The sequence below is a fragment of the Podarcis tiliguerta genome (genome assembly GCF_965153285.1).
Source record: "Podarcis tiliguerta genome assembly, chromosome: 2".
NCBI classification, from domain to species: domain Eukaryota; kingdom Metazoa; phylum Chordata; class Lepidosauria; order Squamata; family Lacertidae; genus Podarcis; species Podarcis tiliguerta.
Window position 1 is genome coordinate 14,250,185 of NC_139535.1, and position 23,005 is coordinate 14,273,189.

The window sequence follows — 23,005 nt, forward strand, 5'->3', positions numbered from 1 at the left end:
GCTCCGTGGTTTAACCCACAGCGCCATCCGCGTCCTGCCGTGCTACAGATTAGCTGAACTTTTAAACAGGTTTTTTTGGGGGGTGGCAGGGAAATGGGGAGAAACTGCACACAGCTCAGTTGGTAGAACACAATAAACTTAATCTGAGGGTCTTGGGTTCAAGTCCCACTCGGGCAAAAGATTCCAGCATTGCAGAAGTTTGGCCTAGATGATCCTTGTGGATCTCTTCCATAGCTGTCAACTTTTCCCTTTTCATGCGATGAATCCTATTCAGAATAAGGGAATTTCCCTTAAAAAAGGGGAAAGTTGACAGCTATGGTCTCTTCCAACTTTATGATTGTAATCTATGATAAACCTGTGAGGAAAGAGATGAACTTGGGAAGGCAACAACTCCAAAACACTGCCCAGTTTGGATTTCATGGCACATCTTAGATACACATTGTGTTGTGGTCAATAACAGACTCAACACTGATGTCTCATATTGAAAGTAACTGATTTGTAGAAAAGACTTTACAACCTTAAAAAAGAGACAATGCATGTTCTTTTGTAAACCAAGAAAATCTTGAAGAAGAAGAAGACAGTGCAATTGATACCCATTACTTGGGAGTAAATCCAAGAAGTAGAGGTAACAGATATGCCTAGGATTGCATACTATTGTTTGGAAACAATAAGCTCCAGTATTATGGGAGACAAAACATTATTTCTGTCCAAATTCTTCACACTCATACATAATTTGATATACCTCTATCATGGCTGCACCCACCATTTTTCTTAAATTTCCTCTCTGTTCACTGACAGGAACTCAGGCTGCAAACCTAACCATGACTACTCAAAGGTAAGCCCCACTGAATTCAATGGGACTTACTCCCAGGTAAGCAGGACTAGAACTGCAGCCTCAGTAAGCTTTACTTCTGAGTAAACACGCACAGGACTGGGCTTCACACCTGCAGCTGAAATGTTTGTACTGTGGGAATGTACTGATTTAATGTTTATGAATTATATACTCATGTTTTTTAATTGTTGAATGGAATTCCCCCTTCCGACCAATTAGGTAGCAAATTGAAATTTTATTGAGTCATTTTCATTTTTGTTATGTTCCTGCAATCTCAGATAGATATACTGAAGAGCAAGGCTCCAAATCTATCCACCTCTTTTAACTCAATTATAAATTCTGAGAACACATGTATAGGATGTGCTGTTAGGCTGTAGTTGCTGCCATTACAGTTGTTAGCAAATTCGCCTACACAAACCATGAAAGAAATTGCTCTTGGGGTCCCTTTACCCTTTACCTTTTTAAGCTTACCCAGCTATTGAGATTCATGGGAAGGAAGGTGCAGTTCAGAAGAGACCAATTGTTTTCATTCATCCAAATTGGGATCAATAGAGACCTAAAGCATTAGCAAAAAATAAACAGCCTGGAATGGAATGGATTTTGTTTACATCCTAGCTGCAGAATTTCATCTGTTTTCTCGGACAACCTGGCACATTATTATTATTATTATTATTATTATTATTATTATTAAAATGGCAATTATTTTTTATCCTTTTATTTATTCCATGGTTGCAGAGGATGGGAACTGATTTTTCTTCTAATTGTCTGTTTTATTCTGTACCAAATAAAAATTAAAAGCGCTGAAATTTTATATACAATTCCAGCGGGCTCCCATCTGTGCAGTGGTTAAGAGCGCTGGCGTAGGACTTGAGGAGTCCTGGGTTCCAATCCCCACTTACACATGAAACTTGCTGGCTGACCCAGATCCAATCACTTTCCCAACCTCACAAGGTTGTTATAAGTATAACACAGGGAGACGCAGGCAAAATACCTTGTGTTCCTTAGAGAAAAAGGGAGATATGAATGCAATACATGCATGCCTTACTAAACAAGCTTGCTTTGCCCTGACACTCCCACCTTCGGCCACTAGGCAACACTTCCAACACTGCCCCAGACTGGAGGGGCAGACAAATCAGGGATAGGCAACCTGTGGCCCTCTGGGTGGTGTCTGACTTCCAACTGCTGCTAGCCCTGGCCAGCAGGCCCAATGGTCACGGATGGGGATTGTAGACCAAAACCCTCTGGAAGGCCACAGATCCCCCTACTCCTGAGTGAGATGGAAATCTTTACCGGTTGAACCTCTGCCTGCCAGCCTGCCATTGACAGAGCTCTGTTATAAAGAAAAAACGTCAACCACTGTTCCCCCTATAAATCAAGAAATGATGGTATTTCTGCTGGCCATTGTTCATAACCAATGTTTTTTTTTTCTGGGGTATGCGTAACCCTAAACATTTTGTGAATCTAGGTTGGGCCCAGGGCTGGATTTGGGTTTGATGAGGCCCTAAGTTACTGAAGGGAAGGGGGGCCCTTTATGGTCAACAACAAACCGCTGCTGTTTTTTGTGTTGGATATATGTTTTATGGTAATTTATGGACCTAATAAGTATCGAAAGCCATTTGCACATAACAAAATATGTAATATTTTTGGAAATGCACATGCGGTTTTTTTCCTTTAATTTTTTTTTAAAGAGAGTCGACCCCTAAGCTACAGCTTGTTTAGCTTATACGTAAATCCATCACTGGTTTGGCCTCACTGAGGGGCAGTGTTTCAATATGAGTCGGAAAATGAGAGTATCCCTGTTCAGAACCCATTAATTAATATTAACCTCTTCCCTCCTGAACCAGCCCTCCATGGCCCATGCTCCCCTCCAACCCTCCCAGGAACCCCAAAAGCGCCCACCCACCTCCTCCCCATCCAACAGGGCGCCCTCTTTTGAGCCTTCTCAACTCCTCCTCCCTTTGGCTTTGAAGCCCCCCAGATCCTTTGCCCCTCTCACAGGGCCATCTCTCCACACACCCACACACACCCTCCAGGGGTAGAGGCCCGAGCTCTATTGTCTAGGTCTGAATGGGCCATATGGGGCTGCAGAATGGCCGGGCCCTGCTGAGCTTTGTTGGGCCCATGGCATTGGCGGTGGTTGGGGGGCTGCTGGCCCTTTGAAGCTGGGGAGAAGGGGGAGGGGGAGGGCGGGGGTCTTCACTCCCGATCTACTCCCCTTTGACCAATACCTGGCAGCAAGGAGGGGTGGGCGCGCAGGGTCTCTTTAAGCCGCAGGGGCGGGGCAGCTTTCAGGATGGCCCCAAAGGCTTTCAAATCCGCCCCACCGGTGGAGGTCGGAGAGGAGAAGCGCTGCAGCTTCTGCCTCGGCTGGGCGTCTGGGGACACTTCTCACCACTTCGGGGGTTTTGGGATTTTGCATCGTTGGCTGGTCTCTTCTTCAGCCAGCTGCACACCTTGACTTCAGCCTATAGACAGAGCGGATATATTCTGCATCCTTATTTCACACCTCACTTTGCACCTGGATTCTTGGACCCAGACTTGGATGCACCAGGTCTACTGACTTTTTAAAAATAATTAGCTGCTGGCCGGCTGGTTGATCAGATCTTCTCAGCTTTTTTTCCCTTCCAGCTTTCTCTATTTTTCTTTTCTTCACCCCCGGGCCTGACTGACCGAACTGTGAGTGCTACTAAAGTTGGCTTCCATTTAGTGGTGGTGGCAACATCCTTTGAGTGGCTGCAAGAGCTGAAGAAAAGGGAGAAATCTGATTTGGGGAAGAAGACCTAGGAAGGTTTTTAGGGGCTGCGTTTCTTTGGACTGTCTGAACTTCTGCTAGCGTCAGTTTATCTACACCTGGGTTCCCACCTTTGGATTAAAAGCAATAACTCTGCTTCCTGGACACTTTTTTGAGTTTAAGCACCAGCCTTTTGAAAACAGAAAACAACCAAGTTCGCCATGGCTGGGCACTTGGGCAGAGAGTTAGATCGTCCCTATCCTTTCCCTGTCCAAGGGCTTCACCTTGGCAACATCCCTGCTGTTCCTCACCATGAAGCTAGTGGAGGCTTCTTGCCTGAAGCCTTCAGTGGGGCAGCCCCTGGGCAGGGATTTGGGTTCAGGCCTGACTATGGGCCTCCGGGAGGGATGCTCGAGTCCCACCCTGGCGGAGGAGAAGCTCCCCGGACTTGGTACCCCTTCTCTGCTGGAGATGCCTGGAGTCACCATCCCGGGGTGATGATGGGAGCTTATGGGGTCCCTCAGCCCGGGGAAGCTGCTTGCCAAGGCCCAAAACCTGACATCAAAGTGGAGCCTGACTTTGAGCAGCCGGGGCCCTCCTATGTGCACACCTGGGCAGGTGGCTGCCTTGTGCCGAACCCCTCGGCCTGCACTGCGCCTGGAGATAGCGGTGGAGCTGCTTCACCCGGCGAGGAGCCCCAGCCCTCCAGCAGCCCTGCTAGCCAGGATGATGATCTGGGCAGCCTGACTGGCAGCGAGGAGACCAGTCCCCAGAGTAATGGTAGCAGCAGCCCCGGTGGGCAGGCAGCCTCTGGAGAAGTCAAGGAGGATGGTGGCGGCGGCAGCGGAGATGAGGTAAGGATGCTGTTGTGAGTCTGGGAACCCCAGGGGGATGAGTGAGGGACATAAGAAACTGCCTTCTGCAGAGTCGAGCCCATCTAGTTCAGTATTACCTACACGGGCTGGCAGCCGCTTTCTACAGGATTTTGGATTCCCAGCCCTACAGATGGATGGTGAGAGAGGATAAGAATTACAGAAAGGGAAATATGGAGAGTGTTCAACAAGTTAATGGTGCAATGAACACACCTAGTTTCCACACTGCTAGCTAGGATTGTCCTGTCTTGTCAACTTAATTGGGTACCCCATAGTTATTGTATGAAATAGGAAGTGAATATCTATGTCCGTTTTCAGCATGCCGCAGGTCTTAAAGCAAAGGGTGGTCTGTCTGGGGGAGAGGAAAACCAGGACATGGTTAAAGCCGCAGAGTCTGCATTCGTATCAGTCTTAAAACGCAAAGGGTTTGGTGGTAACTGCCAGGAATAAACTTGGAAATGAGATTTCAGTGGCCCAGGGTTTGTGCAAGGATCTGAACTGTTATGATTCAAGTCTAAAAAACCTCTAGCCTCTGGTTGACCGTTTTCTACTTCAAGCGATGTTGTGGTTGGGCTATATTTAATTGCATGCATGAGGCACGGTGGTGACATGTTCTGCATGTAACCCCCATAGGGTTGCAAGGTTAGATGATGGTGTTTCTGGGCAGGTTTGAACCCCAGTACTCTCTCTTCAGAATGTAAGCTCTGGGTTCTCCAACTACTACTTGGATTTTATTACGTACTAGAGCCCTGCTGGATCAGGTCCATCTAGTTAGCATCTTTTGCCAGCAGCAGCAGCCAGACAAGCGCTCTGGAAAGCTCCTAAGTGGTTCATGAAACCAGCCCTCCTTGTCAGTTGCCAATAACTGGTATCCACTGGTAGGCTTCCCCTGTCTGTGGAGGTTCTGCCTAGCTCTCATGGCTAATAGCTGTTTATATCTCACCTTCATCTCCAAGAGGCTGATAGTGGTGTTTGTGGTTCTCTCCCTTCTCATTTAATCTTCACAACAACCATGTGAGGTGGGTTAGGCAGTGACTTGAACTCTCCTTTTCCCCAGGTGTCCCCACACTAAAACCGCTAGGAGAGATTAGAAGCATCTTGATAACAACGCAGTGATTAGTGCGCCATGATTTATTCTTGACAAATCCATGCTGGCTCCTGCTAGGTTAATCACTTTTTTTGATTGAGTTATTAACTTAGCAGTTTGTGGGAACTGCTGCTTGATGCAATTTATCTTGTTTTCAGCAAAACAGTTGACAAAACGTTTTTGTTAAGTGTGAGCTGGAGGATAGTACTGTTCAGTGGATTCACAAATGATTGGGAAACTGTCCTCAAAGATTGTTGAAGAACTTGGAAGAGCAAAATGGGGGGGCGGGGGAGGTTTCGTTTGGGGTGTTGAGTCCTGGACCTGATATACTTTTATGTTCTTATCAGTGGCTACAGTACTTAGAAGAAGGGATAGAGGGAATCTTTATCACAGTTTGCAGATGGCACAAAGCTGAGGATAGCCGAAACCTCAGAAGACAGGCATGCAGGAAATTCTTCAAATGCAGAGTTCCAAACTTGGGGAGGACAAAGTGATTGAGCTGAGGACAGGGTGTGTACCTGGTTTGACAGTAGTAACAAAACTATCTCTGGGTGGGACATGCATCAGATATCTGAAGAGCAAAAACTTGTTCTCTGCTGCCCCAGAGGGAGAAGACAAGAACCTATAGGCTTTTATAGGAGGGAGATTTTCCTTGAGTGTTAATGGAGCATTTCAGCAATTAGCTAGAGGAGTAATGAGCTCTCCCTCAGTGGTGGTCTCCAAGCAGAGACAGCCCTTATTGTGATGTTATATTCTACTTCTCAATTTCCAGGATCTAGCAGGGTGTTAAACAAGATGACTTATGAGGCCCCCTTTCGTTCTAGGAACCTCCCCTCATTACGTGGCTTATAGAGATACTTACTGGTGGCCTCAGAGTTACCTGGAGGAATTCCTTAGGATATATTTTTTATGTATTCCAAGGACACGTCTGAAAACTTAGTGCCAGAGTCCACTGAAGATTTTGGATATCTAGATAGTTCATTCTATCCCGTCATCTCTGCAGGCCTCTCCTTAATATCAGCTTGTGCAAAAGCAATCAATATTGCTTATTTCCGCTTGTGTTTAAAATGGAAAGTTGCTGTGGCCCAGGGGCATTCATTGATCACTGATAAACTCTCCAAGCTCAAGATCTTGCCTATTGAAAACCTTACAGCCCACAGCCAGATGGCAGATATCTTCTTTTTTTGCAGGTGACTTCATGGCCATTCCTATATGTATTTGATGTATTTTTAATCTTTGTTGGAAGCCGCCTAGAGTGGCTGGGGAGACCCAGCCAGATGGGCAGGGTACAAATAAATAATAATAATAATAATAATAATAATTTTATTTTCTCTGTGGAACGCATCCTGTTTCTATAAATGAGAAACTGTAGGTGGGAGGAACTGTGGGGTTTTTTTTTTAGTGCAAGTGATTTTTCTTCCCATCTCGTCTGCCCCATATCTCATATTTGTGGTATTTCGGTGGCTTTTCTAAGTCTCCAAGCTAGGGATTAAGCAGAAGTGGATTGTAGAAGTTTATAATTCTAAGCATGGTGAAAGGCAAGGGCATTACCTCCCCCCTTCCCCCCCCCATACCATAATTCTCGTCACCCAGCACAACTGATTGGCAGTGGGGTTAAAACTTATAAAGAGCAATGCTGGATATTTGTCCTGCAAATGTTTTCCACTTTAAATGTCCTGTCAGATGGGATCTGGGCTCTCCCAACATGTCCCCTTAACTTATCCTCTGCAGTGCCATTTCTGACACCCATAAGGTTTACAGTTTCTGAAGTCGCTTTTGAGTTGAATCAAGGTCAAAGAATCATTTTTGAGGGTCTAGTACAAATGGTTGTGCGCTCACTCTCTCTATCCTCTGTCTCTCTTCCCCTCACATGACACCACAATTCCATATCATCTCATGATTCGCAAAAGTAAATTTCTGTTTTGAGTTCTGAAATCGCGTTTTCTTCATAAACTGCACCATGGCTTACAATGAGCCTTTTCAATCATTCCGCAAAGTCTTTCCCTCCTTTTATCAGTTTTGTTGAACATAACATCCAGTCCAAAGAGGAGTCCTGCAAAATTTGATGTCTAGTTTGATCATTAACTTTTGGTTGATCCCAATAAAGGTATTTGTCCTGCTTTTTGTTTTTAGAGAGAGAGGGGTTGTCGTCTTTTTTAATTACAAGATCAGGAAACACTAGAGTAGCCCTGACTGTACTCATTCTGTTCTATAAATTATAATGCAAGGACAAGTATATACGTTAAAAACCATCCGTGATCAAAGTTCTGTGGCTGAAGGATTTTTGAAGTTGTTGCAATATAATGTGTGCAAAAACGGAAAGTTTAAAAACCAATCTCATTTCCATTTGTAAGGTGAAATAAGGCATTAGAAGCCATTAATTAGAAGTGTCCTCCTTAAGGCAGGCTATTAAATCCATCGTCTCCCCCTTCTTCTTAATGCCAGCAAATGTCATCTTAGTTCCTGGAATATACGGTTTTTCCTGGGGTTTTCCAAGTAAACCAGCAGTGTGTTTTCTCCCCAGGTTACACCTTTGCTTTTGTTGGCTTCCGTGCAAGAGGAACCTTAGGCTTGACCGGTCTTTTGGCCAAAAAGACCAGGCAGATTAGGGCCAGTTTTGTGCTTGCCTCCCTTTCCAACTGTGTGGCACTGTGAACCCTTCTGAACACCTATTTTCTTGCCCTTCTCAACATCTCCCATGGCACGCGGAGTAGAGGAAGGGATGCAAAGCCCTTCTGTGCCCTGTGATGTCAGGGTTCTTCCCAGTTTTGATTCCTTAGTCATGCTGGCCACATGACCTGGAAAAACTGTCTGAGGACAAACTCCGGCTCCCTCCGCCTGTAAAGCGAGATGAGCTCCTCAACCACAGAGTCCTTCGCGACTGGACTTAACTGTGAGGGGTCCTTTACCTTTATGCATTAATTACTTCAGTTGGGGGGGGGCACACAATTTCTCTTCCTCCCCATTCTGTGCTTTGCATCTGCTTCTACGTTCCAGAAACATTAAAAGCAAAAACCAAGCAAAAAGTTTTTCAATCCTGATTTATTTTTTTTAAGGGCTCTAGGCATGTTCCATGTTGCACTTGAAATGCTCTTCATTCATTCGACGGTGCTTTGAATTTAAAGGTAGTTTTCTCCTACCCTAAGGCTTGGGAATAAATATCGTTCTACCTCGTGGAAAATGACAACGTTTTTTAAAGTAAAAATAATAATAATGACATCTATAATCATGTGCTTGCCTCCAGACTACAGTGGTACCTCTAGTTACGAACTTAATTTGTTCCGGAGGTCTGTTCTTAACCTGAAACTGTTCTTAACTAGAGGGGTGCTTTCACTAATGGGGCCTTTTGCTGTTGCTGCGCTGCCGGCACACGATTTCCATTCTGATCCTGGGGCAAAGTTCTCAACTTGAGGTAACTTCCAAGTTAGCGGAGTTTGTAGCCTGAGGCGTTTGTAACTCGAGGTAGCACTGTATAAGAAAGGATACTATTGCCATGTGAGGCTACAGGCTTCCTGGGAGCCCAGATGTGTGTGGGAACTGGCAGTGGTTCCCTAGTGGTGAGAAAATGCACTCTGTATGTGCTCAGAGGTGTTTTACTGACGTTACTAGGTAGGCCTATACCTAAATTCTCCTATCTCAGGAGAGGTCATGGTTGGCTGTGCAGGATATTTGGCTTTAAATCCTGAAACAAGTATGGAAAAAAAGGGGAAACTGGCCTTCAGTGAGGACCTTCCTGGTAGTGGCACCCCATCTGTGGAAAACCCTCCCCAAAGAGGCCTGCCAGCACCTTCTTTGAATTGTAACCCATTGTTTACATGTTATGTCATGCTGTGAAACTGTTTATCTCTCTGCTGACCATTTTTATTGCATTTTCATAAATGGATTATATACCCACACAGAGAACAAGGTTGTTTGGCAGCTGTCTAAATGCCACCAATAACTGTTTCTCGCCGAACTTTTTCACACTCCTGAAATTCAGAGAAGCTTTGAACGCCAACCGGATTTCAAAAGAGGAATAGTCTTAAGGCCAGAAATAGCGGTGGCAACCTTATGTTGAGGCAGTTCAAATAACTGTATTGGAGGCACAGTTGACTTGTTATGCTAAAATCGTCTCCTGTGATCTCCAGGAGATCTGAGATCCTTTGCAGCTTTGGGGCTGTTGTTTGGCCAGCCTGCTCCAGAAGTGAGTTCATAGCTGCACCAAATAAATATTTTAAAAATGCTAAAAGGGGCGATTCTAGAAGTGCTGCTTAACAGGCATTATTTATTGCAGATCTTATCTGCAATGCGATCTGCAATAAGATCTTTATTGCAGATCTTATCTGCAATGCCAGCCGAACCCTGCCCAGAGGTATCTGCACTTGGGTCCAGTCAGTATCTGTCCCCTTGCCCAAAGATCAATGGAAGTGGGATGGGCGGGGAACACAAAAGACCCTTTTAATCTACTTTTGCTCTTTCTGAAGGGGGGGAGGACAACACCATCTTTTCTAGAAGAAGGCAAAATTGTCAGAAGGCAAAAGTTTTCACTGATGATGTTGCGAGGGTGAGGTATGGGGGGGCGCGAGAGAAGGGCCCCAGCTCATCTTTCAGGCCATTTACCCTGCTGTGCTGATCAAGCTAGAGCTTTTAAGCTGGGTTTTCACTCTTTCCCCCCTACCCAAGTTTTTTTTTTTTTTTTTTTTGAGGGGGGAGCACAGGGGAATGGCTCTGCTGCTACCTCTCAGGTTCCAAAATCCTGTCTTGTATTTAAAAACGAGAAAGTTGGGTGGGTGGGAAATGGTGCTTCCAACCACAATTACTATTACTTCTTCTTCTTGTTGTTTTTTGTTAGTGGGTGTGGGGTTTTGAGTTTACTTTATTGCTGCAATGTGCCCAAGAGTGGTATTATGGGTGGGCAAATCTGTCCATTCATTCCACTGTGGGTTTTTTCAGTTTGTGATTATTATTTTTAAGTCCCCATTAAAAATTGTCGTCATTTTAGTGCCCTTTCCTCCTAATACACACATTTAAAAGCAGTTACCCCCAATATAAACTCTATTACTTCTTGCTCTTAATACACATTCATTCCAAAGTTACAGTACATCTTTGTCCACTGCCATAATATCACAGAACGATCGCGCCAATCCTCATAGAATCATAGAATCATAGAGTTGGAAGAGACCACAAGGGCCATCGAGTCCAACCCCCTGCCAAGCAGGAAACACCATCAGAGCACTCCTGACATATGGTTGTCAAGCCTCTGCTTAAAGACCTCCAAAGAAGGAGACTCCACCACACTCCTTGGCAGCAAATTCCACTGTCGAACAGCTCTTACTGTCAGGAAGTTCTTCCTAATGTTTAGGTGGAATCTTCTTTCTTGTAGTTTGGATCCATTGCTCCGTGTCCGCTTCTCTGGAGCAGCAGAAAACAACCTTTCTCCCTCCTCTATGTGACATCCTTTTATATATTTGAACATGGCTATCATATCACCCCTTAACCTCCTCTTCTCCAGGCTAAACATGCCCAGCTCCCTTAGCCGTTCCTCAGTTCCTCATCACTGTCCTGTTGGCTCGACAAATACCCTCGATAGGAACCCAACTACCGATCTGATTTACTGTTACTACGCTGGACTTTTCCTGTATCTCCAGCCTTTCTTGATCCGTCTTTGCGTAAAAAAAATCTGGCTTTGGCCACATTCGCCTCACACATTTAATTAAAGCGCTACGACAGCGCTTTATTAAAGAGTAATGGTTTCCCCCAAAGGATCCTGGGAGCTTTCATTTGTTATGGGTGCTGAGAGTTGTGCCAGGAAACCCCCTATTCCCCCTCACAGAACTACATTTCCCAGCTTTTCCTGGAAAGAGGGATTGATTGTTAAACCACTCTGAGAATTATAGCTCTGTGAGGGGAGTGTGTGTGTGTGTGTGTGTGTGTGTGTGTGTGTGACCTAATAACTCTCAGCATCCTTAACAACATCTTTAGAGCTGTCATAATTTTTGGAGGAAAGCCATAGCTGTTTATGTGGTATCATAGCACTTCTGAATGTAGTGGTCTTCGACCAGGCGTAGGCAACCTTAGCCCTCCAGATGTTTTGAGACTACAATTCCCATCATCCCTGACCACCGGTCCTGTTAGCTAGGGATGATGGGAGCTGTAGTCGCAAAACATCTGGAGGGCAGAGTTTGCCTATGCCTGTCTTAGACACTCCAGGTCTTTTGACAATGGAAGAACTCCCAGCCCTTAATTGTGTGGGAGATTGGCACCAAGAAAGAGGGCACTTCCGGGTTTGCCGCAGCCGTAACCCAAAGGGTCCACTGTACTTGCTTTGTACATCCATTTGTGATTAAATTTGACAAGACCTCCGATCTTCCCCTTGCATTTTCGAATTAAGTTCCTTAAATATGCACTTAAACTTTACTTTCTCTATGCTATTTGACTTACTATAAATTTAATTTTATAAAATTATCCTACATACACACCGAAGCTCAATCAAGACTTGCCAACAGATTGATCTTCTGACAGTGTTCTTTTACATATGCTCTGTATATATCCCACTCTCTGATAAATTTTTCGTCTGTAACATCTCTTAACCTTGCTGATAATCTCGCCAGCTCAGCATACTCTTATTTTGTTTTGCCATTCTAATTCTGGCAGCAACTGCTACATACATTGGCAGTGCATTGCAATTGATAACAGCAAGCAGACCAATCTTCACCAAGACCCTCATCAGTTTTCAAGTGGTCTGTGAGGAAGAAAGTTTGGGAGCTCCTGTCTTAACGGATGTTAGATTTCCCTGGATTTTCAAGTTCTTAGATAAGCGTTGAAGCATCTCAGGTGGTTCTGTGGCTCCTAGGGCTGCTTCAAGGCATCGGTTGCCTGAGGTGTTACAACAAATTTCACCTTGATGTGTGGGGAGAAGCAGACTGATATCCAAAGCTGGGCAAGTTATTTGAGCACCCAATGGAGAAAATCTCTCACTCCGGGATCTATCTGATATTTTCTTATTCTTCATCTTGGAATAGAACCTAGAAGCTTAACTTACTACAGTTTATTTTGTGTACTTCATCGCCCACCCCACCCCGAAATCTTGTCCCTATATTGTTCCATTTTTAGTTGATCGAAGTAACAGAATCACTCAAATAATGCACTTTAGAAAACATTTTTTTAAAAAATAAAATAAAATATGAAGTTGGAAAACGGGGTTCCTCATTCTGTCCTACCCTTTTTTTTTTCTGAGAAGGGTTGTGATCAGCTCTGATGGGCCATCAGACAGGGACACATTCAGACAACCATTTGATTCTCGCCCAAGGCTAAGGCGATCAGCTCCTTTAGTTCAAAAACAAAACACCAATGTGTTTGGATTCCCCTGGTATTTGTGAAGGATATGAGTTTATCAGAGAAGCTATTTGCTTGACTAGACTGGGAGAAAGATCTAATCGGTGTCTGAAGAAAGATAACATATGCTAAAGACTAGTACTGCAAGTTTTAAGTGATTAGTCATCCTCTGTGGCAGCAGTATATACAAAGAAAAATTCTTCCCTGGGGGAACTTTTCCCCACATTGTCACAGCACCTGCTCATTGCAGACCAGTCTGGGACGTATCCTCAGACACACACTCAGTTCAGTTACTTAATCTGTCCCTGTGGAAAAACTGGTCTGACTGCCAATAAACGCTGCCATGTGGATTGTGGTATCATCACTGAGAAATAGGTTTATTCATACAGGTAACCTTGTCCCAAGGCTAACAGGGCCTGGTAGCTGATCAGTGTCACTCCCTCTGCACACGTGTAATATGTTTGTATCCAGATGCTCTAAAAAACAACAACAAGGCAGCAATATTCCGCCATTAAGAGCTAAATTAGCTTTGGGGCTGAGAGTCTGGGCTGTTTTGGTGATCAACTTCTGATATGCAATGTACACTTCTAATTCACAAAAAGTCTCTCTCTCTCTCTCTCTCTCTCTCTCTCTCTCTCTCTCTCACACACACACACACACACACACACACACACGGGAGAGAGAGATGCAATCAAAATTATTCGACCCCCATTGCAAATCAGGTTTATTACCAAACATTTGCTGACTTTCAGCTGTTTGCAAGGGGCAAATTGAACAAAAGCAATTGAAATAGCTACCATGGATGCTTCTAGTGCTTTCCCCCCCAAATTACAACTTAGGATGCTGGCTTCTCCACTATATATGCAACTATATATGACCTGTCTGTTGAACGGAGTTGATGAGAGACCTCTCATGAGCTGATGGCTTAGCCCAGACGCTCCGGTGGGCCTCATGAGAATTGTAGTTCAATAGCACATCCACAAGTTCTCTACCCCTGGCTTAACGGGTCAGAATCTAAGTCTTACTGGTTTCCTGGGGGAATATTGGTGGTTAACTGGTGACCAATGGTTTAGACTTTGAGGCCTGGGGGCCTGAGTGGGAAAGACAGCTACAACCTCTGGCTGTGGAGGTGAGATGGCCATGGTGGTGATTTGATGTGTTTTCCCATAAACAAGCCGCCCTTGTTCTTGTTCTCTTGACCCAAGCCCACCTTTTCTCCCTTCTTTCTCCCTAGGTTCCTGTTACTACCTCAGAGGATCTGGAAGAGTTTGCCAAATTGCTGAAGCACAAAAGAATCTCGCTGGGCTTTACTCAGGCAGACGTGGGACTGGCTCTGGGTCTGCTGTATGGTGGGTATTTTTCAGTGTTAATAATAATAATAATACCACAAAGGAGACCTTTCATGTGTTCAGTGTGGGAATCCAGAAACAAGTCGAACGCAATGAACTTATTCTCCTCCTGCAGATATGGGAGTAAGCAGGTGGAAATGCTTATTGGGCTGGACCCGGAATAGGCAAACTTGGCCCTCCAGCTCTTTTGGGACTACAGTTCCCATCATCCCTGACCATTGGTCCTCTTAGCTATGGATGATGGGAGTTGTAGTCCCAAAAAACATCTGTAGGGCTGAGTTTGCCTATGCCTGAGCTGGATCAATACATTTTGCTGGCTGAGGCAGAGCAGCAAGTTACATATTTCCTCTGCCTGAAGCCAAGGTGCATCTACACTAGTGGTGGATGGGCTGTTAAAGGAGGGTGGGGAAAACATTGTGCTCTTTCTGGGATAGTTTTTCCGCTGTTGGTCCCCCCACCCCACCCCACCCCCACACTCACCTGTGGCTCCCAGAAGCTGTCAGCATGCAACAGATCAGGCATAGGCAAACTCAGCCCTCCAAATGTTTTGGGACTACAATTCCCATGCTCCCTAGCGAACAGGACCAGTGGTCAGGGAGCAATGGGAATCGTAGTCCCAAAACTTCTGAAGGGCCAAGTTTGCCTATGCCTGCAACAGATGGTTGGATGGCTCCTTCCAAAAACTCCTGCAGTCAAGCTGGTGCCAAATGTATGACACTGCTTTCCTTTGGACCACATCAGCGAGGCCAAGAGGGGTGTATCTGGGCAGCCCAGGACCTTTAGACACACTTCCCAGGCTTCCCCCTACCCCCGGGGAAGGCCTGGGTGAAAAAATAAGCCTGTGGCTAGTGGTGAAAACTCATAAGAGTTATCACAGATCCCTCCATTGGAGGCAACTGAACCAGGAATAGCTGCCTCCAGTCTTGGGCTGCCTCTGATCTGAGTCTAGGCTGTGTTTTTCATTATTATTATTATTACTACTACTACTTATTATTATTAAATTTTATTTATACCCCGCCCTCCCCAGCCAAGATTGGGCTCAGGGCAGCTAACACTGGTATAAAAACAATTGATTGAAATACAACTTAAAAACAAGATTAAAACACAACATTAAAATGCTGCCTCATTTCAGTAGGAACTCTAATAAAAAACTTTTTTTGGGATGAAAACGTCAAGTCTTCACCAAGGCCAACTATCCAGACTGGTCCTACATGGGCCAGAAAAAAGCCAGGGAAGTCCCCAATTATCATGCAGAGTTCCTGTTGCATTGCCTGCCTACCTACCTCTGCTTCTAGCGCACTCCCTGCATTCCTGTCCCCAAATCTGGTTTTTGCCTGTCTTCTTCTTTTCTCCCTCCCGCAGGGAAGATGTTCAGCCAGACCACCATCTGCCGCTTCGAAGCCTTGCAGCTCAGCTTCAAGAACATGTGCAAACTGAAGCCCCTCCTCCAGCGCTGGCTGGAGGAGGCTGATTCCAACGAGAATTTGCAGGAGGTGAGCCTTCTGGAGAGAGGGAGTTGAGTGGCGCGTCCCTGGGGCCGGGGAGAAGTCTTCGTCCGGGTTGCTAAATTATTATTATCAAACCATTGCTTGCCAACCTGCCTGGGGCTGTGCAGAGTTGCTTCGGCAACATCGATGGGCCCTCTGTCCCAAAGCGCTTAGGCTGTATACCTGAAGGCTGTATACCCCCATTGTTCAGCCTGGACACTGAGATCCAGCGCCGAGAGCCTTCTGGCGGTTCCCTCATTGCGAGAAGTGAGCTTACAGGGAACCAGACAGAGGGCCTTCTTGGTAGTGGCGCCCGCCCTGTGGAACACCTTCCCTTCAGATGTGAAGGAAATAAGCAGCTATCTTCTCCTTAAAAAACATCTGAAGGCAGCCCTATTTAGGAAGTTTTTAATATTTAATGCTGTATTCTTTTTAACACTTGATTGGAAGCCACCCAGAGTGGCTGGGGAAACTCAGCCAGATGGGCGGGGTATAAATAATAAATTATTATTATTATATTATTATTATATCCAGCTAAGTCAGGGGTCGGCAAGGTTTACCTTGCCTGGGCCGGTTCACTCCAGCAGAGATCCCTCTGTGGACCAGATTGCATGTGTGTGAGTGTGCAATTATCTGTGTCTGCGCAGTCGTGATTTCCGGCGCTGCGGTAGTGAGTCCCTGCACTGTGCTGCACCAGTTTAGCACAGCGCACGGGGACTCGCCGAGAAGGTGGCTCGGTTTGGGGGCAGCTCGTGGGCCGGTTAAACGACCCCCATGGGCTGCTTGTAGCCCAATGGGCCTTAGGTTGCCTACCGCTGAGCTAAGTCATTGCACACACCATTCTGCGAGTGCAGCAGAATTCATTTCCCTCTTATCTCCCTGCACTTCCCGAAAATTACCGTATTTTTCGCACCATAGGGTGCACCGGACCATAGGGCGCACCCAGTTTTTAGGGGGGGAAATCAAGGAAAAAAATCCCCCCCAGCCCCAAAGAGCAGCGTACAGGCTGCACACAACCTCTCCCTGCCAGAGGGGTTGAGCGGGGCTATGGCAAAAGCCAAGGCAGCAAGCAGGATGGATCCCGCTCGCTGTTTGGCTTCCTCTTTAGCCCAGCGCAACCTCTCCTTGCCAGGAGACGCTGCGCAGGGCTAAAGAATCCATTGCCCCGTGTAGCCTCTCCTTGCCAGAGGGGTTGTGCGCAGCTATGGAGGAAGCCAAGGCAGAGAGTGGGATGGATCCCGCTCGCTGTTTTGGCTTCCCCTTTAGCCCCATGCAGCTTCTCCTTGCCGGGAGACGCTGCGCAGGGCTTTCCTGGCTTTCCTGGGAGGTGGGGGAATTCCCTCACCTCTTGCAAAAGCCCGCAGAAGCCGCACAACCCCTTTAAAGAGATTGTGGCTTCTCCTGGCTTTTCTGGGAGGTGGGAGAAGGGACTGATGCGGCCAGTCAGTCCCTTCTCCCTCCTGTGGAAAAGCCTGCAAGAGCGCACGGAGCTTGTGTGCAGCTCTTGGGGGCTTTTCCCACCTGCCTCCCCCCTGCATTCGCTTCATAGGACGCACAGAAATTTTCCTTTGCTTTTTAGGAGGGAAAAGGTGCGCCCTATGGTGCGAAAAATACGGTATACCAGAGAGTAGGGGGAGAAACCCTAGAGCAGATCTAAGGGGTGCAACGGCGGCAGGAGGAAGGAAAAGGAGGGATAGTTGCTATGCACTCACAGAAGTTGTTTTCCACATTCTGATGCAACTCGTTCATTCTAAAATATGTTGCCCCAAAAAGATTACAGTCCAAAACAGTGATAAAAATGTATTAAATTTATAAGCCACCCTTCAGTAATATAAGTGTGAGAAGTGAGGTTACAGGGTACCAGGCAGAGGGCCTTCTCGGTGGTGGCGCCCGCCCTGTGGAACGCCATCCCACCAAATGTCAAGGAAATAAACAACTACCTGACTTTTAGAAGACATCTGGAGGCAGCCCTATTCAGAGAAGTTTTTAATATTTGATGTTTTATTGTGCTTTTAATTCTGTTGGGAGCCGCCCAGAGTGGCTGGGGAAACCCAGCCAGATAGGTGGGGCAATAATAAATTATTACTATGGGAATATCAAGGTGGTATGCAGAACCAATTGCAGATGCTGCTACAGCAATAAAAATACAGGGCCAGTAACTTCTAAGTGGAGGGAAAAATGAGGTTATCTAGGGGGCACTATGGACAAGTACTATCTTAAGGCTTCATCATTGCGTTTGGGAGTGAGACTGAAGAGAAAATGACAAAGCCGACGAAGGAAAAGTGGATTTGAAGGAGGAGAAGGGGATACCATTTGCACATCTCGAGGGGGGATGAGGAGACTGGGCGAAGTTGTTTAAGGGGCCTGGATACCTTTTTTTGAGGGGGTGAAGGTCATGGGCAGAGATCAGGGCCGGATTTGATGAGGCCCTAAGCTACTGAAGGTATTGGGGGCCCTTTATATGTCCGGCTGTCCTTTGTCAACGACAAATTGTCACTGTTTTTGTGTTGAATATATGCTGTATGGTAATTCATGGACGTAATACTTATCTAAAGCCATTTGCACATACCAAAATATGTATTTTATCAAAGTAATTGCTGAACTGAAATACAATTAAGAAGTATATTAATAGTGAAATTTGGGGGGGGGGGACGGACCTAAGCTATAGCTTGTTTAGCTTATACGTAAATCCGGCACTGGCAGAGATACAAGAAGCAAGGATAGGCTTCGGAAAGTAAGGCAAGGAGTCCATGCTAAAGAAGGGAAGCCAGTAACTGACTAGAAAAAGACTATCTGCTTATTATTATTTATTTCATGAAACTTATATGCCGCTTGATTTGAGGGTTTGATTTTTATTTTTTTTAACAAAACATAAAAGAGCCAAAACAACAACAACCCAGTGTTGTGGGCAGAGTGATAGGAGAGCTAAATTATGTTGGCAGTGGAGTTAAGAGACCGAGATGCGACTGTGCCAGGCCAGGGAGAAGGAGGATGAAAAGACTATTAACCAGAACTTTAGCTTATAAGAATAGAGGAACGATGTGCGTGTGGAGTTCGCGATACCGTGGGAGAAGAAGGGCTACAATTGGGCAAATGCTTGGCAGGGGGTTGGACTCGATGGCCCTTGTGGTCTCTTCCAACTCTATGATTCTATGAAATGTGAGTTTGTGGTGTGTAAGGGGAGACGAAATGAATCCAAGGCTGGTCTTGATGATGATGATGATGATGATGATGATGATGGTAGTTAATAATAATAGTAATAATAAATATTTATACCTCACCCATCTGGCTGGGCTTCCCCAGCCACTCTGGGCGGCTTCCAACACAATATTAAAATACAGTAATGCATCAGACGTTAAAAGCTTCCCTAAATGCCAAGAGAAAGCTCAGAGGCGATCACTTGGGGAGAAAATCATTCGAACTAGGAAATCTTAACTTCACATTGTGTATTGTATACCCCGTGCTGGTCCTTCCTAGCAGAAATGCCACCATCCGTCCCCAAAAGTGAAGTGTCATGGGCTTTGGGGGCAGCCTCAATATTTGCAGAAGTACAATCCTTATAAAGAAAGCAAAGAACACCTTAAGCCTGAGGAGCCTGAGCAACAACTAAAACAGCCCAGTGGGGGCTGAGAACATAAGTTGGGCCATACTGGGTTAGGCCAGGTATGTAGGAATATGAGAGGAAGAGAGGGGAAGCACGTCAGAATTTAAAGAGCGAGGAAAGCTGGTGGCGGGGGGCATCTGGAGAAATGGGGGTATATGAAGGGCTTAGAACAGATTGAAGCACAGTGGACAATTCTGATATTGGAGAGGGGGAGGATAGACCAGAGTAGAACATCAAAGGTAAAAGAGGCTCTAAGGTAAAGGGACCCCTGACCATTAGGTCCAGTCGTGGCTGACTCTGGGGTTGCGGCGCTCATCTCGCTTTATTGACCAAGGGAGCCAGCGTTTGTCCGCAGACAGCTTCCAGGTCATGTGGCCAGCATGACTAAGCCGCTTCTGGTGAACCAGAGCAGCGCACGGAAATGCCGTTTACCTTCCCGCCGGAGCGGTACCTATTTATCTACTTGCACTTTGACGTGCCTTCGAACTGCTAGGGTGGCAGGAGCAGGGACCGAGCAATAGGAGCTCACCCCGTCGTGGGGATTTGAACCGTCAACCTTCTGATCGGCAAGTCCTAGGCTCTGTGGTTTAACCCACAGTGCCACCCACATCCTAAAAGAGGCTCTAGGATTTGCTATTGGTCAGGGTGGTGTAGCAATGTTGGTTGGTTGGCCAGCCCAGAGGGTGAATATACTTCAGAGTCATTAGACCGTGGCTTACATCGGGAGGGAGTTATCATTGAGGCTCCCAGCGCCTCCCTGTGGCTATGTCAGTGAGCGCACACAGGAAGAGCGTGGAAGAGTCCGCTCAGTCACTGATGGGAAGGGTGGGTTGTTGTGGGTCTGGGTTGTGGGTTTGGCACCATCACCAAACATGGCTATCCCTTGTGCAGCAGCTGTGCTCCATGGAGTCTGCCATGATCCAAGCCCGGAAACGTAAACGTACCAGCATTGAGAACAGCGTGCGGGGCACCCTTGAGTCTTACTTCCTGCGCTGCCCCAAGCCCAACGTGGACGAGATCGAGCAGATTGCTGATAACCTCAGCCTGGAGAAGGATGTGAGTGACACCCATCTTTCTTCACCTTCCCAAGCGCCTGCTACTTCACTACTCCTGGCAAAAATAAAAATAAAAAAAATCTTTCACCATCAAAATGAGCCCGGTCCAACATGATGGGCTCAAGCTCCTTACAGTATTTTGTGGGTGGGGTATAATATTTATCTACTGATTTGTTGCCATTTATAATATATCCGTCTCTATCCTGCTCCCATGAATGCTCATTCATTCATTCATAGCATTTATTTCCCACCTTTCAGCTGTGAAAGCCCCCAGAGCAGCTTACAAATCAATTCAAAAAAATCAACAGCCACTCCTCAGGCTTACAGTGTCCAAAAGACGTAACTCAAAAAAGGACGGGACAAAAAAACGAGCAAAATCCACACCCAAATCGCATTTGGGGCTGTACAGCAAATGGTTTCTGCAAATCTTGGGGTTCTACCACCTGGGGCGAGATCTGAACATGCAGATTTAATTATTGTTTATTGTTTGTTAATATAATGCCTTAAAACAAAAAATCAAATCGCTTCTGACGTTTATTATTCGACAAGCAAAACATGCAACCCAAGTCCCAGCACTCCCGACTTTAGAGTTGGGGACTGAGGCCATGGAGTGTGGGGGGCGATTCCAAGACACTTTGTGTTCCTGTTCTGCAATGCCCAAGAGAGGTGGTTTTGCAGAACCCTCTGGGGAGACGAGAAATGGCAGGAAGGAGGTGTGGGTCAAGACGGAGGAAGTTGCCTTGGCAGTAACCTATATATGTCTTCTTCTTTCCCCCCTCCCCTCTGCCCCGCACCCTTGTAGGTTGTCCGCGTCTGGTTCTGCAACCGTCGCCAGAAGGGCAGGCGCAACCTAGGGGCTGGCTCGCGGGATGATTACGACGGGCCGGCCCTACCGCCTCCCTTCCCTCATGGCGCGCGCCAGGCTCCGCCCCCCGGGCTTGGCCCTGCCCACCACCAGCTGGGCCCACCCCACCAGGGCTACAATGGCGCTGCCTTCGCTGCCCTGTACCTGCCCCCGTTCCACGAAGGGGACGCCTTCGTTCCTTCCCCCTCTGGCTCTGCCGTCATGGGCCACCCAATGCATTCAAGCTGAAGAGCCCCCCCCCCCTTTAAACAAGCTTCTACCTCCTAAGCCTTAGTCGGGGAGAAGCCCCTCAGGCTACTTCCCTGCTTTCTAACTAAGGAGCCTTTAAGAAAGGGGTTGTCTAATTTTTGTCTTTTATTTTTTGCTTTTTAAATCAGGCATGCAGGACTTCTTGGCGGTATTGCAATTTTGAGAGGAAACGGGCGAGGCATCTAGTTTTTTATTGTAACCATGGTTTTAAATTGCCGCTCATCACACTCCCGAGGCGAGAAAATGGTGCCCCTAGAACAGGCACAGGCAACTTTCGGCCCTTGAGACTACAATTCCCATCATCCCTGACCACTGGTCCTGTTAGCTAGGGATCATGGGAGTTGTAGGCCAAAACATCTGGAGCGCCGGAGGTTGCCTATGCCTGCCCTGGAAGCATCAATGGGGACTTTTAACAAAGAGTTTTGCTGGAGCCATCTTTTTAATCTCCATTGTATCACTACAATTGTAATCTGGACATCAGCTCTCTCCCCCCCCCCCTCCAAGACTGAAAGAATTGACAGCAGCTTTTGCCAACCTGCTGCCGTCCAGATGTTTGGACTACCATCAGTCCCAGTCAAGTCTTGGTCTGATGGGACTCGTAGTCCAAAACATCTGGACGGCACCGGGTTGGGGAAGCAGTAGGAGAAGAATCGTGCTTTTAAGTTCAGCATTTTAAAGAAGCATTCTCCTGTTGATCGGTGAGGCTTAGAAGTGCTTTAACAATGGCCTGGTATACAATTAGCAGTTGAGATGCAAAACTTAACACTTTGATTCTGCAGTTGACAACAGGGTAGTTCAGTTTTCCTCCATGCAACAAAAATTCCCTGGGGAGAAGGATAATACTTCCTTCGACGAAAGAACTGAACAGAATTCTGCAGTCCAGAGAGTTTATAGAATGTGGTGTCCTCTTCTGCGTTAACTAGGGCCGGTGATTAGGTTGTAGCAACCTTTCTAGAAAACCTAGGTTAGCAGGTCCCCAGGAATCCTTTTAATCTGGAATGTCTCCTGAAATGGATTCTCTTTTAGGCCTCCTGTCACACTGTCAAACCTCAAAGTAGATTTCGTTCTAGGCGCTGACTTCCTCTCTTGAGCAAAGAATGCAAAGTTAGTTTTGAAACCAAAGTTAGTTTAGAAATTTGTGTGTGCGGGAGACTGATTGGAAGAGATTGGGAGTCATGAATGCATGTCTTTTTCTGAAAATTTAGGGTGGTCCTTTTGGTGCTCTAGCACAGTTTTCATTTGTCCCTTTTTTAGAAATGCCTTGCCTCGTTCACAAATTGCGGCAAACGTCTGAAACAATTACTTTAAAAGAGAAAACAGTGAGAGGCATTTGATTTCCTCTTCACTCCCTTTCCCATTTATTTGCTACTCAGTATTTACTGTTGCCTCTAGTATGGAAAAAGCACGATTGTTGTAGTGGTGTTTTTAAAAATAAATGATCCGTAATAATTTGGTCTCTTATCTGAACTGTATGCATGCCATTTCTCATAACAGACCCCTATTAAAAAAAAAAGAAAAGCCAATCATACTCGTGTGTGTCTCATTTTCAAAACCAGGAGC

At 46.2% G+C, this 23,005-nt stretch overlaps 1 protein-coding gene and 1 pseudogene across 3 annotated transcripts; one reads left to right on the plus strand and one right to left on the minus strand.

Moving 5' to 3' along the window:
* The first annotated feature begins 3,752 nt into the window (after positions 1 to 3,752).
* POU5F1 (POU class 5 homeobox 1) lies at positions 3,753 to 22,968 on the plus strand. 2 transcript variants are annotated; one of them, XM_083426263.1, is made up of 5 exons: positions 3,753 to 4,417; positions 14,071 to 14,185; positions 15,548 to 15,678; positions 20,168 to 20,332; positions 21,134 to 22,968. In XM_083426263.1, the coding sequence occupies exons 1-5, from the start codon at positions 3,785 to 3,787 to the stop codon at positions 21,422 to 21,424; spliced, it is 1,335 nt and encodes a 444-aa protein (XP_083282389.1). In that variant the 5' UTR covers positions 3,753 to 3,784; the 3' UTR covers positions 21,425 to 22,968. The 2 variants fall into 2 exon arrangements, with proteins under 2 accessions (XP_083282389.1, XP_083282390.1); XM_083426264.1 differs by having other exon boundaries at positions 3,770 to 4,417; positions 20,171 to 20,332.
* On the minus strand, positions 7,900 to 8,222 carry LOC310670984 (cytochrome c, testis-specific-like; annotated as a pseudogene). The gene has a single exon. The product of its transcript is annotated as a cytochrome c, testis-specific-like (transcript).
* Positions 22,969 to 23,005: the final 37 nt, after the last annotated feature.

Bases quoted from the DNA above. Each gene is read 5' to 3' on its own strand.
- POU5F1 (XM_083426263.1), top strand. From the start codon at position 3,785: ATGGCTGGGCACTTGGGCAGAGAGTTAGATCGTCCCTATCCTTTCCCT. The intron at 14,186-15,547 runs GTGGGTATTTTT...TCCCTCCCGCAG, and splicing joins GGCTCTGGGTCTGCTGTATG to GGAAGATGTTCAGCCAGACC. The intron at 15,679-20,167 runs GTGAGCCTTCTG...TCCCTTGTGCAG, and splicing joins CCAACGAGAATTTGCAGGAG to CAGCTGTGCTCCATGGAGTC.